The sequence below is a fragment of the Strigops habroptila genome, chromosome 1, assembly GCF_004027225.2.
Source record: "Strigops habroptila isolate Jane chromosome 1, bStrHab1.2.pri, whole genome shotgun sequence".
NCBI classification, from domain to species: Eukaryota; Metazoa; Chordata; class Aves; order Psittaciformes; family Psittacidae; genus Strigops; species Strigops habroptila.
Genome location: NC_044277.2, coordinates 93,023,999 through 93,039,493, shown reverse-complemented (window position 1 = coordinate 93,039,493; position 15,495 = coordinate 93,023,999). Strand labels below are relative to the sequence as shown.

The 15,495-nt window shown below is 38.0% G+C and overlaps 1 protein-coding gene across 1 annotated transcript in view; it reads right to left on the bottom strand.

Annotated features, from left to right (window-relative positions):
* The window catches only part of CDKAL1 (CDK5 regulatory subunit associated protein 1 like 1), a 395,417-nt gene that overhangs the window by 271,688 nt on the left and 108,234 nt on the right, over positions 1–15,495 (bottom strand). The window contains exon 6 of the mRNA XM_030489990.1: positions 7,924–8,020. Within this exon, the coding sequence (XP_030345850.1) occupies positions 7,924–8,020 (97 nt within the window). The remainder of the gene's footprint in view (positions 1–7,923; positions 8,021–15,495) is intronic.

The following is a 15,495-nucleotide window of genomic DNA, read 5'->3' as shown; positions in this document are numbered from 1 at the left end:
AGACAGAGAACACAGCCTGTGCCAAATACATTGCCTAAAATATAATTGCTACACATCTCAACACTAAACTTTAAGTTCATAATAATTTTAAACCAAGAGAAACCTGGTTGGTTCATAAACTGAGCCACCTGATTGTTTTCTGTACTGTACATCTGAGGAATTTGCATAGCTCCTGCATTTAACCACCTGTTAAATAAAGATGCAGAAAAATGAACCAGTATATTGTATTTTCATTTTATTAGATAAATTATTCTGAATATGTCTGTCAAGAAGACAGTTCATGTAAGTAATTAAAATTATAGGTCGAGAGATGAGATCTGTGACTCGAAATGGATGTTTATTCTGCCTTACATGTTACTTCCCACATTAAGTATTTTTCATTTGAGATTATTGGAAATTGTTTGGCTAAAGCCCCAAGCGCTCAAGAAGAAAAGATGGAATACTTCCAATCTGTATTTATGAAGATAAAATTATTTTAGTAAAACTGAGGTGAATCTGGAGTAAGAAGAGGGAACGGTTCAGAGGATTATTCTTTGAAAAAAGGGGAAGAAAAAAGAAAAAAGGAAAAATAACAGTCATGGTCATTAAATTTTATTGAGTATACAAAGGCCTGCAGTATTCCTTTTCCCACATCTCACTAACTTTACGGATAATTCTGTTCTGGAGTGGTATCAAAGACATCTGTAAACCTTCTTGAGCAGAGACCCAATAATGCCTCCATCAGGAAGTCCATGAAGCAGAGAGACATAAAAGTTCTTAGTGGTGTATGAAGAGAAAAGACCATTCCTCAATGTTTCTTTGTAACGAGTCTCCACAAACCAAACCTTCCAGGCTGTCAGCAGATACATTACTGCTGGATGTAGTTAATGCACCATACTTGGCACCACAGATCTTCTGAGATCTTGTTTCTAGTACAAGCATATACATGGACATTTGTCCTTTACAAATGGTTCTCCATTAGGATTTGAATAGAACAAAAGCAGAGTGGAGCAGGCAGCTGAGCAGGACTACGTTGCTGATACAGAAGTATGATCTGAAAATATAGGACAAATGCACTAGCAAACCCCATCAGATGAAGGAGTAGCCAAAGCAAAAAACCAGCTGGTCAAAAAAGCAAGAAAAAAAGAAGAGAGTTGTTACAAAGCATGAAGCCCAAGTTGAAAGAAAGATGAGAAAAAAATCTTTGAGCCTTCCTGGTGGGATCACAGCTAGGCGTAAGTACAGCTCAGCAATCATATACTCAGCTCTTAGATGCACAAGGAAGATACAAGGCAATCCATGCTGGTGCTGAAGCTGCAGGTCACTCCTGAACACAGTTGCAAGCTAGCCACATTTCAAACCATGGACAACCCAGCACTGCACTGAGACAGAAGCCTTTAGCTCTCAAATTAAGCACCAGTAATTAGCAAAGGAGTACAGAAACACACACATGGCTCACTTGTCATCAGATAAAGTCCCCCAGTTCCCTTTGTGCTGTCACAAACCCATTCAACAGATGACTGTGAGATGTAAACAGCCCTAAGACATGCTTGTAATGTGCTATGTCTGCAGTCTCACACCAGGTGGTCTGTGAGTGCAGACAGACATGCATGTTGAGGTTGGTCACACAAATTCTTCCAAGCTCTCAGACATGATCCAAGTTGTCTCAAAACCAGTATTAACATCCTGAAACTGTTTTGCAGGAGATAGATTGACTCTGGAAAAAACAGCCTCTAAGAGAGCTCCTATAAACTGAATACTCTTAATGGGAAGTTAAGTGAAAGGTTACACATTTACCCTAAGATTTTGTACTCTATAGAAATTGGCAAGCCTCAGACCAAAGCAAGCTATCTAGAAAACTGCATCCATGAACCTATCGTGAAAGTAAGATAAACTTTCTGACATTCTCTTCAGATCACAAGATCACAGATTAATTTCTGTGTCTGACAAGCCATTTTTGTAGGTGGCCACAAGGGATCCACATCATCTGGCTGAAAACTGTTGTTTCTGCTGCGATTAACCTGGTAGAATCAGCATCAAATAAAAACAAACCAGAAACAAAACTATGAGATCTCTGACACTTGCCACCAGTGGCTGCCTTTTGGCCAAGAAGGTTGTGGTTTTGCTCTCTCACAAGTGTTAGCTCCCAGCAACCGTCAGAGTTACCACTGCTGGTTAAAAGTGGCAGCCAGGTTTCCAGTCACTATCAGTCTTATCTGGGACCCTCCCCAGGGTGAATGCAGTTGCTCCCCACAGCCTGCTTTCCTTTCAGCATGGAAGGAGATGTCTTTCCAGCACAGAAGGTCTGAAGGTTGAAGGTTCTCTGATGTTGACAGGACAGTGACAACTCTCCCTAGCTACTCCTCCCAGAGCCTTCCGCAACTGCCCTTCCCTTGGCACAGCGGCTGAGTTTCCCAGAGAGAAATTTCTCAGAGGTAGCATAAGCAGTGTGTAAGCACATCAAGTATCAGAAAATTACTATCAAAAAAGAAAAGATCTTGAAGCCAGTGAAGGTGAGACAAAGAAATATTGAAGACTATAAATGTTTATTGAAAGAACTCTGCAAAATAAAATAAAACCCAACAACTCAGCCAATGCTTAAAAGAAACTGAGGAAACGGTACCCACAATATAGGAATATAGGAAAGTACAACAGCTTGCTTGCACAGCATGAAGCTACTGCTGGAAGAAACACCATCAGCACTCAGCTGCTTATGGACACCCTGGGAGTGTCCATAAAACTACTTCAAGTAAAACAATTTATATTTCTTTTCCTCATCTAGGAAAACCCTAGGTAATTCCAACCTGCTATTCATAATCCTGAAGTTTTTAACTCCTATTCACCAACTCTCAGTTTCATCTCACCTTGTTTAGGCAGCTCTGTCAGATGCTGGATGTTAAAAGCCTACTCAGCCTACCCCCTCTCTAAAGCCAGTAAAAGAGAAATACATGACTTCAAAAGTCACTTCAGATCTTCTAAAAATCTAAATTATTTTAGAGATAATTATCTCCAGTGACTATAAAGGGAGCTGAGCAAAACAGACTCTCAAATTACAGCACTTAGGCAGCATAAATCCAGGCCTTAATACATAACTTCAAAAGGCATGTGATTAGACACTCTGGCTTCAGAGGGATAACATCTGTGTTTAAAACCTTTGCTGACAACACTGACCATAGTAATGGGCAATATTCTTGTTTAGGAAGGTATTCTGAGAGCAGGCTCTACACAAACTTTAAAGGGAAGAAGACTACCCCACAAAAACATGTAAACAACTGATTTTCTTTGCTAAACACTGACGCAGCTGAAGTGTAATTCTTATCTAAATTAATCCCTACACCTTTTGATTCATAGGACAGTAACTGCTGTGGAAATGGACAGATTGTATCTGCATGTCCAATTCTCAGTTTAAAAGCAGGTGCTTAACTGCAATTCTTTCCTGACTTTCCAGGTTCAAGTATCGGATCTGAATATCAGCATTGGCAATTCACAAGCCAAAGCCAACCAGCTGAGAGGTACTGACTGAGCATGAATTTTCAATGAAATCATTCTTGGCCATAAGTTACAGAACAGTGTGCACCTGTTCCCAGGCTTTCAACAGGCTTTCCAAGAAATTCTGCTAATTCGAATCATTCAAAATAAAATTCCATCAGATTAGTCTTTCACAAAGTACACACTGGATATTTGCATTTATGCAAGGCTCTAGTTTAAGGGCAGCAGAGAGGCTTTCAATCTTTAACACAGTTTGACCTTACAAGCACTGCAAGGTAGGGAAGTGTCATTATCTTTGTTTTGCAAACATCACTGAAGCTTGTATGAACTGAACACCAGAAACATCATGCAACACATCATCCTCATTAGGACACCAAAGCAGTAAGGATGTACAGGCGTTTGGCATCTTGGCATGGTTACACTCCTTTTTCTTTCACAATGGCATTGTTAAAGCCTGCTCACTGAAGGGTTTTTACAAATGGAGACCTAAAGCACATCGTTGTATACCAATTACAGATGTACAGCTTGAGATGTCAAGTGTCTACTTTTTGTAATGTACTTCGCATTTTTTATACTGAACCATCTACTTTATAGCAGTGCTCCTACTGCTATGTGCTGCTACCAGGAGTGTTCAGCACTTCCACTGATCGCTCTCCACAGTTTCCACTGGATATTAAAAAAAATTACCTAAAGGTCACCTTATAGAGTAGAACAGCCACAGGAAAAGGTTATTTGGAGGTCAGAAGAACGCAGGGAGCCCTTGCAGAGAGGTTTTCATAGATATGTTTCTCATTGAAGTAGTGTCTTCAGGCTCAACTTGGCCAAAGAGCGTGCAGTAACTCTACCATGCACAGGACCCTCACCTTCTAACCTTGGGTGTAGCAGCAGAGGGGGGATTACAGCCTTGGCAACACTGGATATACTTTGTGCAGATGAAAGAATAGGCTGAAATTCTTCCTTTGGGAAATGGTTGTACAGCAGAAGATGCTAGGTCTTTGACATTAGACGATACATTAGGAAAGGTGAGGAAGGAAGGAGAACTGGGGTTGATATTCTCATTCAGGAAGAGAAGTGATTCACTCATTTGTGGAGCACGCCTTTAACAGGATACGTAAGTGCGCTAAGCCCCATGCTTTCAGTATGTCCAGTAAGTTTGATGATTTCAAAGTATGGATACATGGGGCTTGTGAATCCTCTTAAGTCCTACGATCTCTCAGCAAACTGGTCAGGGGTTCCAACACATAGCATCATTTGTACATCGCATACCTTCAAACTCCAGACAAGTGCCAAAGCAGCAAAATATCTCATCCCCTTCAGTGGTTCAACTTATCACTGGGAACAAGGGGGTTTGCATGCTCTTCTAGGCACTTCAGGAAGCGAGGAAACCCTACGACTCCCTACATTCATTCATGAGTCCCAGAACATAACCTGTCTGCTAAATCTTTCATTCCCCCTTGTCCCTCCCTTCCCTTCCCTATAATCCCCTCAAAACAATCAGTATAGACAAAGTCACATATCCTTCTTTTTAGCAACTTAAAATTGAGGGACAACTCTTAACTGCAAGAGCTGATTTCTCTTTGCAATACCATACATGCACTTGAGTTTGAAGTGGGTACAATACTCCAAACATTAAGGTGTAAGCTTTGGAAACCACCCGAGAGTAAATGGCTGTGAACCTTTGTAATGGATCATTATGTGTTTTGTGTGCTTTCCTCACTTGGCAGGTTTATTACTACCTAGACCTTCCCCCTTCCAGAAAACAGCCCCTTTACCTTGCTATGTTATGTTGTGGCTTGCCTTATATACAGCCTGTGGCAACGCCCCAAGTCACATTATTTTTAAAAAGTGGCAATGACTTTAAAGAAACACAAAAGCACAGTAACATCACAGATGATAACAGGCATATGAAGCTGCCCTTCCTTCCCTTCTGCCCAAGTCAAGCAGTAAATAAAGCACAGTGGCAGTTCAGTCCAGTATTTCTCAAGTACAGATCAAAACAAGCCCAAGTTACCAGGATTTCTCTGGTGGTTATATCGCAACTTGCTCCTCCATCATAACATGAGGAGAGGAGCCCTCTGACACACTCTGCCTTCAGAAAGCTGTCCCAAGGGAGTTATAATTACTGGTAAATAACCACATTCTCAAACAACACTGTTCTTAAAAAAATAAAAAGAAAAAAAAGAAAATAAGAAACAGCAGAGTTTACATAAACAACAATAAATCAACTATATCTTTCAGCCAAGTTGAAGATGAGACCAACCTGGTGGTAAAGCAAGATTTCCAAAACTGTACACTTAATGTTTAAAATTTTAAAGCAGAATCAATATCCTACTGCCAACAGAATGTTTTCTGTTTCTCAATTCTGTCAAAACTGCCTTTCAAAAATATTCTGCAATAGTAAGGTAACAACTCTTATCCTTTACATACAGTCACCCCCTCACAAACAGTCTTTGTAAAATGAAAGAAAACCTTAAATATACAAACTGAAAACATGGACAATCTCTGCTCTTAGCTTTGCTTCTGTTAATACTTATGCCTAAAGTTTAAGGCCTTTCTGAGCTGAAGCATCTATTACTTAAAGCACAGAAAATTTTACCACAGTAATGACAGTTAGAAGACAGTGTCCTAGATGGCAAAGATCATGTTTCAGTATTTTCAGCTCCAATTCAAAAGGACTTGAGAACACCGCAGTAACAGCCTACTTCAATGCCTAACAGAAATCTTTCTTTCTGTAATAAACACAAAACTACAAATATTTTTCACTAAACACTAGTTCCAGGTACCAAAATTAAGATGCTAATTTTCATAAGTTTTGTTACCTAAAAGTGAAAGTTTCAAATAAATAAATAATGATTAAAAAAATAAGATCAAACTTCCGTCTCACCAAGTTTCCTAAGTTAAATTCATCAAAACTGAAACATCAAATTACAGTCTTTAAAGGACAGTGACTCACCTTTTTTTTCCTCCCTGTTTTCATATGTCTAGATATCGTTACATTCACTATAATGACCAATTACAAACCAGATGACTATGTTGCCTCTGAGCCAAAACAAAATCCATTCACCTTTTTTTTTTTTTGTTTTTCCTGTCCTGCTGCACAGAGTAAATTGTAATTAGTCAGAGTCTTAGAGATGACAGAGCAGCACAGTTCTCTTGCATATTTGTAAAACGGAAGACTGTAGAGTGGAATGGAAAGTTTTGTTTCTTCCTTTAAACTGTAAATATATACGGTGGCATTTTACAGTCCCTGAATATAATTTTTGGGTACTGAGTTAGTTTATAAATGTTAACATCACTGAGAATGGCAGCTGGGAAAAAAATGGGATATAAAACATTTCGAGTGACAGCAGCAATTAAAAGATTCGAATAGCACAAAGCCCATCTCTGTAAAGAATTCTAATAAATCAGTTAATGAAGCCATCTTCTTCCAAATTCCAAACAAACTATTATTTTACTTCTAAAGTAGTTTGAGCCACTATCTGGTATGATCTTCTAATGAAAGTGAAAGCTTTAGAACATTTGTGTTGTTCCTATAAAAATCTTAGTTTCAACCTGAATTCATGACACTTAAGTGGAAATACACTGACCTCTTTACATTTTTAATGCAGAAATGATACTGTACAGTCACCTGCTCTGACTTAGCATAATACAGGACAGCTTCACTGCCATTCTCACACACTGAACCTAATGACAGTGCTTCAACTCAAACATGCCTTTATAAATTCATCCAGTTTTAATCTAAAGGCTTGAACAATGAAGAATCTTTTGTTAGCTTGTGCTTTGACTCCTGGATTTTCATGACTGATTTACAAAGGCGATTCAATTATACAGTAGTACTTCATCCCAAAGGATACTGAAGGCACTTTACTAACTAAATGAAGTCAAAAGCTTTCTAGTTACCCTTTTCAAAGAAAACATTGGTAACTGTTTAACAGTTCAGTCACTGGTGGATTTAACTCTTCAGACTGCCCTAAATTTCAATAAAATAATCATTACTATTTGCCATTCTGCTTAATAGTGTGAAGTAAAAAAAAGCAATCACCAAACCCCAAGATGTCTGTGTAATTTGTAATTCTATAATTATAATTCTGTGTAATGTTTAATTCTTCCACTGATTTTAATAAAGAGTTTATTTGCTTTAAAACAAAGAAATACACCATGATATTTTAAAGAATATGGCAATAGGTATCTTCCTCATGCTGGATGAAGCCTGGATATTTTTCAGTTCCACCAAGAGTACCCCGTTCCTTCTCTCCTCATGCCACAACCAAACCAAATCACCCTGGATGAAAGAGGACTTAAGTGCTGCATAATGCAAGAAGACTTATTGGGGGGGAGGTACCAAGCTTCTGTGCTACTTCTTCCCAGAGAAAGACAACACAGTCTATATATTGACATTGACATATTGAAAACATTTATGAAAACTTTTGGTTTCTAATTGATAAAGATACATACCCCTATAATACTCAAGCCTTTCAGGTAGTCCTGACGAGGTTGGGCTTGTGGCACACAGCCTGCTAGAACCACTTTCTTCTTCTCTTCTTGGGCTTTCCTAAAGAAGGACAGACAGTGTGTTAATATTTTCAACATTGATCATTTTCAACTTCAAAGTAGTCATATTCTGCATGAGACACAGGAGAGCAACCACAATGAAAACATTCCCAAATCAGAAGTAACTTGTACACGTTTGAACCTCAGACATAAAACAAACTAACACACCAAAAGAATCCCATATATGAAGCTATCGGGCCACAGCACACATGGCTTAGTTCGGGGAGTATTTACAGAGACCATTACGACTGTGTATCTTGGACAAAAGTACAACCTTGAAACCTTTATTTGCCACACTGATAGCAGAGAATCTGGTCAAGAAAGATGGAACAGAGATAAGAAGCACAATTCAGGAAAACTTACACAGAATGGATGGGACAGCCTATGCAGATAGGAACCACTAGCTCAGAACACAAGCGTTTATGTAGCACCAGTCAGAAAAGGCCCAGTCACATCAAGTCTTCTGATGTTTACTTAAAAATGTTTATTTACTTCTAAATGTGCATTTACTGAAACAAAAGGTTAAGTAACTGTTTACTTAAAATCATATTGAGCATTTTCAAGCTTTTAACTGCTTGCCTTTGGCAGAGAAACATTTGCCTGGATATTAACTTACAAAATTCCTTAGCTTTGATGCTACCTTAGCACCAAGTAGGAAACCAAAACACTAAGATTAAATGGTTTAACACTGTTCATTTCGTTAGTAATATTTTGACTCACTTTGAATTCAACACTGAATATCAAACCATCACTGAATCTTGAAACTACAGGAAGCCCTGAACAAAACTACCGGCTGCATACAAAACAGCAAGATGCAAAACCTGCTTGTGTTCACTAAACTTTGAAGATCATCCATTAACACATTAACCCAACATGACTACCGCATTATAATGTGCAAAACAGTGAAGAAAAGCGGCACTGAATAATTTTAGCAGAGTTACTAGGTGTGACATATTATCAGTTGCTCTACAAACTATCTTTCACAGTAGCATGCTGTGTCGCAACCTCCTGGCAGACTTCTGTCAAACTGGAAACCTTGTAAATTCATATTTTCTCCAGCAATGTATGGATTCATGAAGTGTTTACTATTATGTTGGAACAGGCTAAGACATGTCATAACATTTTTCAGAAAAATTATCTTATCGAAAACACATAATTGCTTAGACAATTTCATACTCTTCAGCTTGCTCGAGCTGTCTCCAAGATGAATGCACTCGAGAAAGCCATGTTCGACAAGCACAAGGATACAACACTGAGTATCCGGAGATCTCCAGCAAATGCAAATTTAACGAAGAGAGAAAAAAACAACAACAACGAAACCAAACCAAAGCAAAAAAAAACCACACAAAAAGAAAACAAAACCACACAAAACAGACTAGTACCACACACAGTTCCACTACTCACAATTTTCACTTCATACTCATAATATGGACAAATTTGTTTACAAATTATAGCTCAAATGAAATCTCACAAGATTACACAAATTGTAGTATTAAAGGAGATTACAGGTTATCCTACCAGATACCTGTGTTAGCACAAAAATGAGATATTTCAATGGAAAAAATAAATATCCTATACACAGACAACTGTGAAATAACATGAAAGTTTATTATGCCCATTACCTCATATGTAATATAACTGCAGTAAATCCCTATAAAATACTCAATTTTATTTAAGTGGGACTTTCAGGTAATCTTCAGACATTCATCATAGAGAGTCATACTGGTCCTCTACTTTCATGCTAAGGTGTAAAATATAAATGCAAACCCTTTCATTTCTTCCTTGATAATATTTCTGTGGCTAAAGAACTATGATGAAATGCTAATTTATTACATTTCTTAGACAGGGAACCTAGCAACAAGTCTCTGAAATCTCTAATTCTTTTTTTCTTTTTTAAGGGTTTTGCAAAAACTTCAGAGGTCACCTACTTCTACATATCCAAGTAAAAAAACAACCACTTCTTGCATTACCTAAAAATGTCACATAGCACCATGTGACACTCCACTAGCTCGAAGGATAAAAATCACTACTTAAATAGTCTTAGAGACTCAACCTAATGCCTCACGGCAAGACAATAAGACCTGTCTCCAGCAAACAATGCATACATCCCTAGGAAACTCTGCATCTGGTATAATCTGCTGCTAGCAACAGCCATCTCCATCTACTTGAAAACCTGTGAGCACTACAGAAGAAAAAGCTTTTATTCAAATCTTTTTATCTGAGGCAAAAAAAATAAACAACGTTTCCCTTGACACATTAAATGGCATTTTAATGTTATTTCACAGCTTTAACATTTTGCCATATCTTCTGGGACTATAACTGGAGCTAGGGGGAAAAAAGTTAAGTTGAATATTCTTCATAATAAGCATTGCCTGCTTTTAACTTTCTTAAAGTTGTGCAGGTCTCCACAGAATAAAGAATTTCATACACTGAGATTTTTTTGCTTTAAAATGCAATTAAGTGGAAATGTCAGAACTAAATTTTCAATCAGTCAATTTTCATTACATCCATAATACACTGTACAATCCATGAAACCCACCATAAATGAAAAACCATTGTAAGGAAATTATGGAAATTTTTGCTTCATTATTAAGAAGCCACTTCTCTAAATACGCATTCCAGTACTATACTGTCACCTCCTTTTAGTATTGTTAATGAGCCCTCCTCATATTAACAAAAGCCTACAAAAATTATCCTTCAAAAATATAGTTAGCACAGCAACTGTATTAGAAAAGCCTTTATCCTTCAAAAACATGAATAGTGATGAGAATAATACCTCATGGAATCTAGTAGGTGGCATGAACAAATACATCTTCCCTTTTAGATACCCTTTATATTTTCAATTACATGAACCTTACCTTGAACTTTCAATTTAATTGACTTGGGACACATTTTCTAGAAATACACTCTTCTAAAAAGTGCTTGCAAGATACACATCTGAATAGACATTTAATTAGAGCAATTCTTTTTAAAAGAAATTAATTATTTGAGCTACTTCCTCAAGTAATGGGTGGGCAACAAAAAAAAAAAAAAAGAGAGAAACAGGGGCATAAAAAAAAGACTGCATACAGCAGAGGACTCGTACAAGGTCTGTACTGAGATCTTAGATTATGCTCCATTATAATAACTCCATTGCATAGATATAGCCATTGCAACTGTAAGTGTACTATCAATAAAATATGTTCAATGTATTCTGCTTTTTACAAAGCAAAAGAGGATGCAACTAGGATGGAGAGAAACTTGTGCCTTACTTACATGCACTTCTATTTATCTTGCAAGGAACCTGGCCAAACCGGAATACTCTGCTCACAATTTTATGTCGTGTTGTTGCATGGTTCCTTTACTTTTTGATTTTTGAGCTCATAGAAAATTTGGTCGGGAACATCCTGTAAGCGTTTGCTACATCAGCACTATGTGTATGGCAGGAGGGCTGGATACCATGGCAGCCAGTGCAGGAAGCTGTGGTACTGTCTGCACCACTTTTCCATGACTCTCTCAGCTACTCAGGGCAGAATCACCACAGAAAGAGAGTTATGGACTTTTCCCTGAGGTTCAAATCCAGGTAAAACAAAAAAAATAAAGAAAAAAGTGAAAGTAGAAAAGATGGCCTATGTTCAATGGAAAACAATCTGTGACATCAAAAGTAATTGCTAACTCGCTCTTTGCTAGATAGAAGCGAGAGAAGCAAGAGAAGCCAGATCATCACTGCTCACCTGCTCGCTTCCCTCTCCATATGCAGAGCTGACCCCTGGACTTCTAAAAGCTGTAAACTCTTAAGTGAATGATACTTAGCTTTTGGAGAGCCAACATTACTACTCACCAAGGTATCCCAGCTGCACATGAAGGCATGGCAGGCATCTGAAATCAAAAGCTGTCTGCTTCATAGGGAGCAGAGCTAGCTAACTACAGGCTGGTCATCATGAAACATGCAATTTGCAAAGTGTTGTTCTATTACCAGGTACGTGAAACCAAGTATTATACCTACAACACAAAAATTTTTTCCTCCATAGCCCATTGTTGGTGGAATTAAATAATGAAGAAGTGTTTAAACAGTGAGCAGCAAGCTGCCTGCAGCAGAAAGACTAAGTAGCAGTCAAATAAAACCAAGAGCAGAATTTTAAGCAAAAGCGGTAAGTTAGAGGGGAAATGTTTTACAGTGAGCTTGCCAAGCTTTGCATTGATAGTAGTTGGGAAATATTAATGAAATAATAAGAGGAACTATTTCTAATGCTAAAGCACACTAGGAAGTATCTTTGTTCTCTGAAATGATAATGGAAGTACTTCAACCTGAATCTTACTAGGCAAATGACAACTGACCATACTCTCCAGTAAGTTTTTGCATCAGTGAGCTATTTCTATCATACTCCCCTCCTCATTGTTCTACCAGCAAAATCCTGGAGACTTTCACATTAAGATGTATATAGTTAAATCTAATTGTGCAATGCACCAGTGTGCATGCCATTCTCACAGCCTCCTGTTATGCAAAATCCACAACACCCCTTCTCAAGTATTTTAGAAAGGTGTGAAGCCATAAATCAACAGGAGGTTTGTGTCTAGAAACGCCTGAAGAAATGTTAGTATACATGAAGACGTTCCACTAAGGCAGCTCTAGCTGAATACAGTATGAGCTGGTATATTATGAGATCAGGCAGCCAAAGGTTATAAAATGTAAAATTGGAGGGATACTACTTCCCAGGCTGTAGAAATAATGATATGTCATCTCTGGGGAAAAAGAAATGCTATTTCACTACAGATTCAAATGTGTGAAAGATCTTCCAACCATCTCATCTGCTGAATTAATCAGTAGGAAGCCACAAGTTTTAAAGAGAGCCAACATCCCTGGAATGAAAAGATGGTGCCTATATAGCATCTGGAATACATTCTTGAAAATCCATAAAATCACACAGCTATTTTCTGTTTGAAAAATTACAAATGGTAATTTAACTGTGGCTTTGCAGGCTTTGAGCCAATCTAACATTTCATTACTACCTAAAGGCTTGCTTCCCATCCTCCCCGTATCTTATTACTGCTCCTACCTTTCTCCAATTCCAACCCCTCCTCCTTCTCACTTCTGGCCATCTGGTATCACTCCTCTGCTCCAAGCTCTGCCGCTCACTGAAGCCTTCCAGGGCCCCAGTGAACTCACTGACACAGGAGAAACCTATTGAGCTGGGTTTGGGGTTTTTTTACCATTTTATTCCATTAAGTTAGCTCATGGGAGAAGGGCTGCAGAGAGCCGAACAGAGGTCAAGGGAAAGCTGTTGGGAAAGAAATGGAAAAACAGGACATGGGAACTCCTTGTTTCTTCTATGGTGAGTTTGACAAGTCTTATGAAACACTGGAGGTAACAATATGCTGAGCGGCATGACTGAATGAAAAGTAAAAAAAGATGTAAGAACCTCATACACATGCTTTTGAGGTTAGGGACAGCCCCATAGTCAAAGGCATGTGGAAAACCTGAGGAAAGCTTGCCAACATCATTAATTAGAGCAGAACCACTTCAATCTACTTAGGCCTGTCAGCTTCCTTGTACACTTCCACAGCCCTCAAAGAATTACCATATTTTCCTTGTGAGATATGGGAAGATGTAAAGTTCACTTGAGGATGCTTATGCTAATGATTGGATTTCACTAAATTGCTCTTTGCGGACCAGTCTAGCAAAGCAGCCCTCTAGTTACGATGCTGCATCCTCTGAACTTGTCTCCTCTGGTAAAAGCCATTAGGAAACAGGTAAATACTCAAGGTGACAAATAAGTTGTACATTTTTCTCCTGAGAAAAGCAAGCACGTATTTTCTGAAAATACTTCAAAAAGACATAAATGCTTGTTCCATCAGACTCCAAACTGTTTAGTGAGGCTGTAAAGATACTCTCCAAGCAAAAATAAACAGACAAAAGCATAGAAGCATCCTACTCCAACACAGCTTTTCATAGGAGCTCAAATGCCAGCTCTCAGAACAACCCCAGGACTCAGATGCTACATATCAAATTATTTCCCGAGAGAACATACCTGAGGAAGAAACAGTGTACTCTATCTACATTTGGATATTCACAGTATCTGCATGAACAGACGTTACACTTCTTGTATCTTACCCACTCAGAAAAAAGGCATTTGAATGCACTACTCAAACTTCTGCTCTTCACAAGTACAACAGATCCGTCCAGGCTCTTACAGTAAACAGTTGTGCATTAGCTGTAATATCTTGAGCTGAATTTTGTCCTTTCTCTTTAGCTTCTACCACTGCTTTCCTCCTTCAAGTACAAGCATTTTTGCATTCTTTCTCCTACTTCAAAAAAGACTTCATTCTCTCCCTTCAAACTTGAAAATCTAATCCTACTCTGAATTTATGTTTGCATATATAGACAGACTGTTTAATTAGATATACTTGGTCTCAAAACCAGTGAAAGGAAATCTTTAAATTCACATGGAAAGGGACATTAAGCTTCTGCCAGATCAAAGAAATTAAAATCATTACAGTGAACTTTTAAATAATCCACTTGACTCTTACTCTATTCTTCTGTTCTTTCTACATGTATTCCTGTAAGAATTGTAATATTCTATTGTATTATTTGTGGTGTATCTCTCCTGTATGTTTTGTTACCTGACCATTCATTCTACTTTACCTTCTCAGTCTTCCCACTCTTAATTCTATTTATCTTTTTAAACATAAAAAGTGCAGTTTAGGGCATACTATTATTCCAATTAATTTGTGAAATACTACACTGCCTCTCAGGTTCCAAGTCCAGGCAGGCTTCAAGTTACATGCATACATGGCCAATGGTTGTAATATAAAGCCTTGTTGATACAATGGCTAAAAAATTAAACTAGTGTTGAATGAAAATTAAATAAACCAATTTTTTCCCCTCAGAGGTGTAGTGCGCTTCTCAATAAACAGACTACCCACAAAATTAAAAAAGGATCACCAGAAGATGCTGCTGTTCTAGAAGCTATTATGAGTACTTTTTTTTTATTATTATTATTACACAGCAGGAAAATTTTTCCATCAGGTAAAGAAGTTGAAAAATCAAAAAAAAGAAAGGCTGCAGAATTGACATGGACGAAACACACAGAGCAGTACCTGGTACTGACAATGTTGTTCTACTGAGTCATCAGAACAAAACCTCTGGAGGTCTCTATGCTGTGTCTGACATGGGACATTGATAAAAAGACAAGGATAACCAAGGAGCTAAGAACCAACTCATTTTCTGTTGAACACCATCAGGGCAGCTGAAGACAAAAAGTCACAGACCTGAAGGACAGACGAAATTCTGATCATCTAGTCTTTTTGTTACTCAAAATCAGGTAGCTATGACTACTACATGAAATGGGGGAAAAAAATTATCTTCAAGAGCCACTAAATGCAGTTTTCCTTATGTGTGTACAGAAGACTGCCAGAAACTACCCAACAAAGAAAAAAGGAACAAAAATCAGTGAGGTAATTTTTCAAACAGTAAGTTGCATTGACCGTTTCCATTAT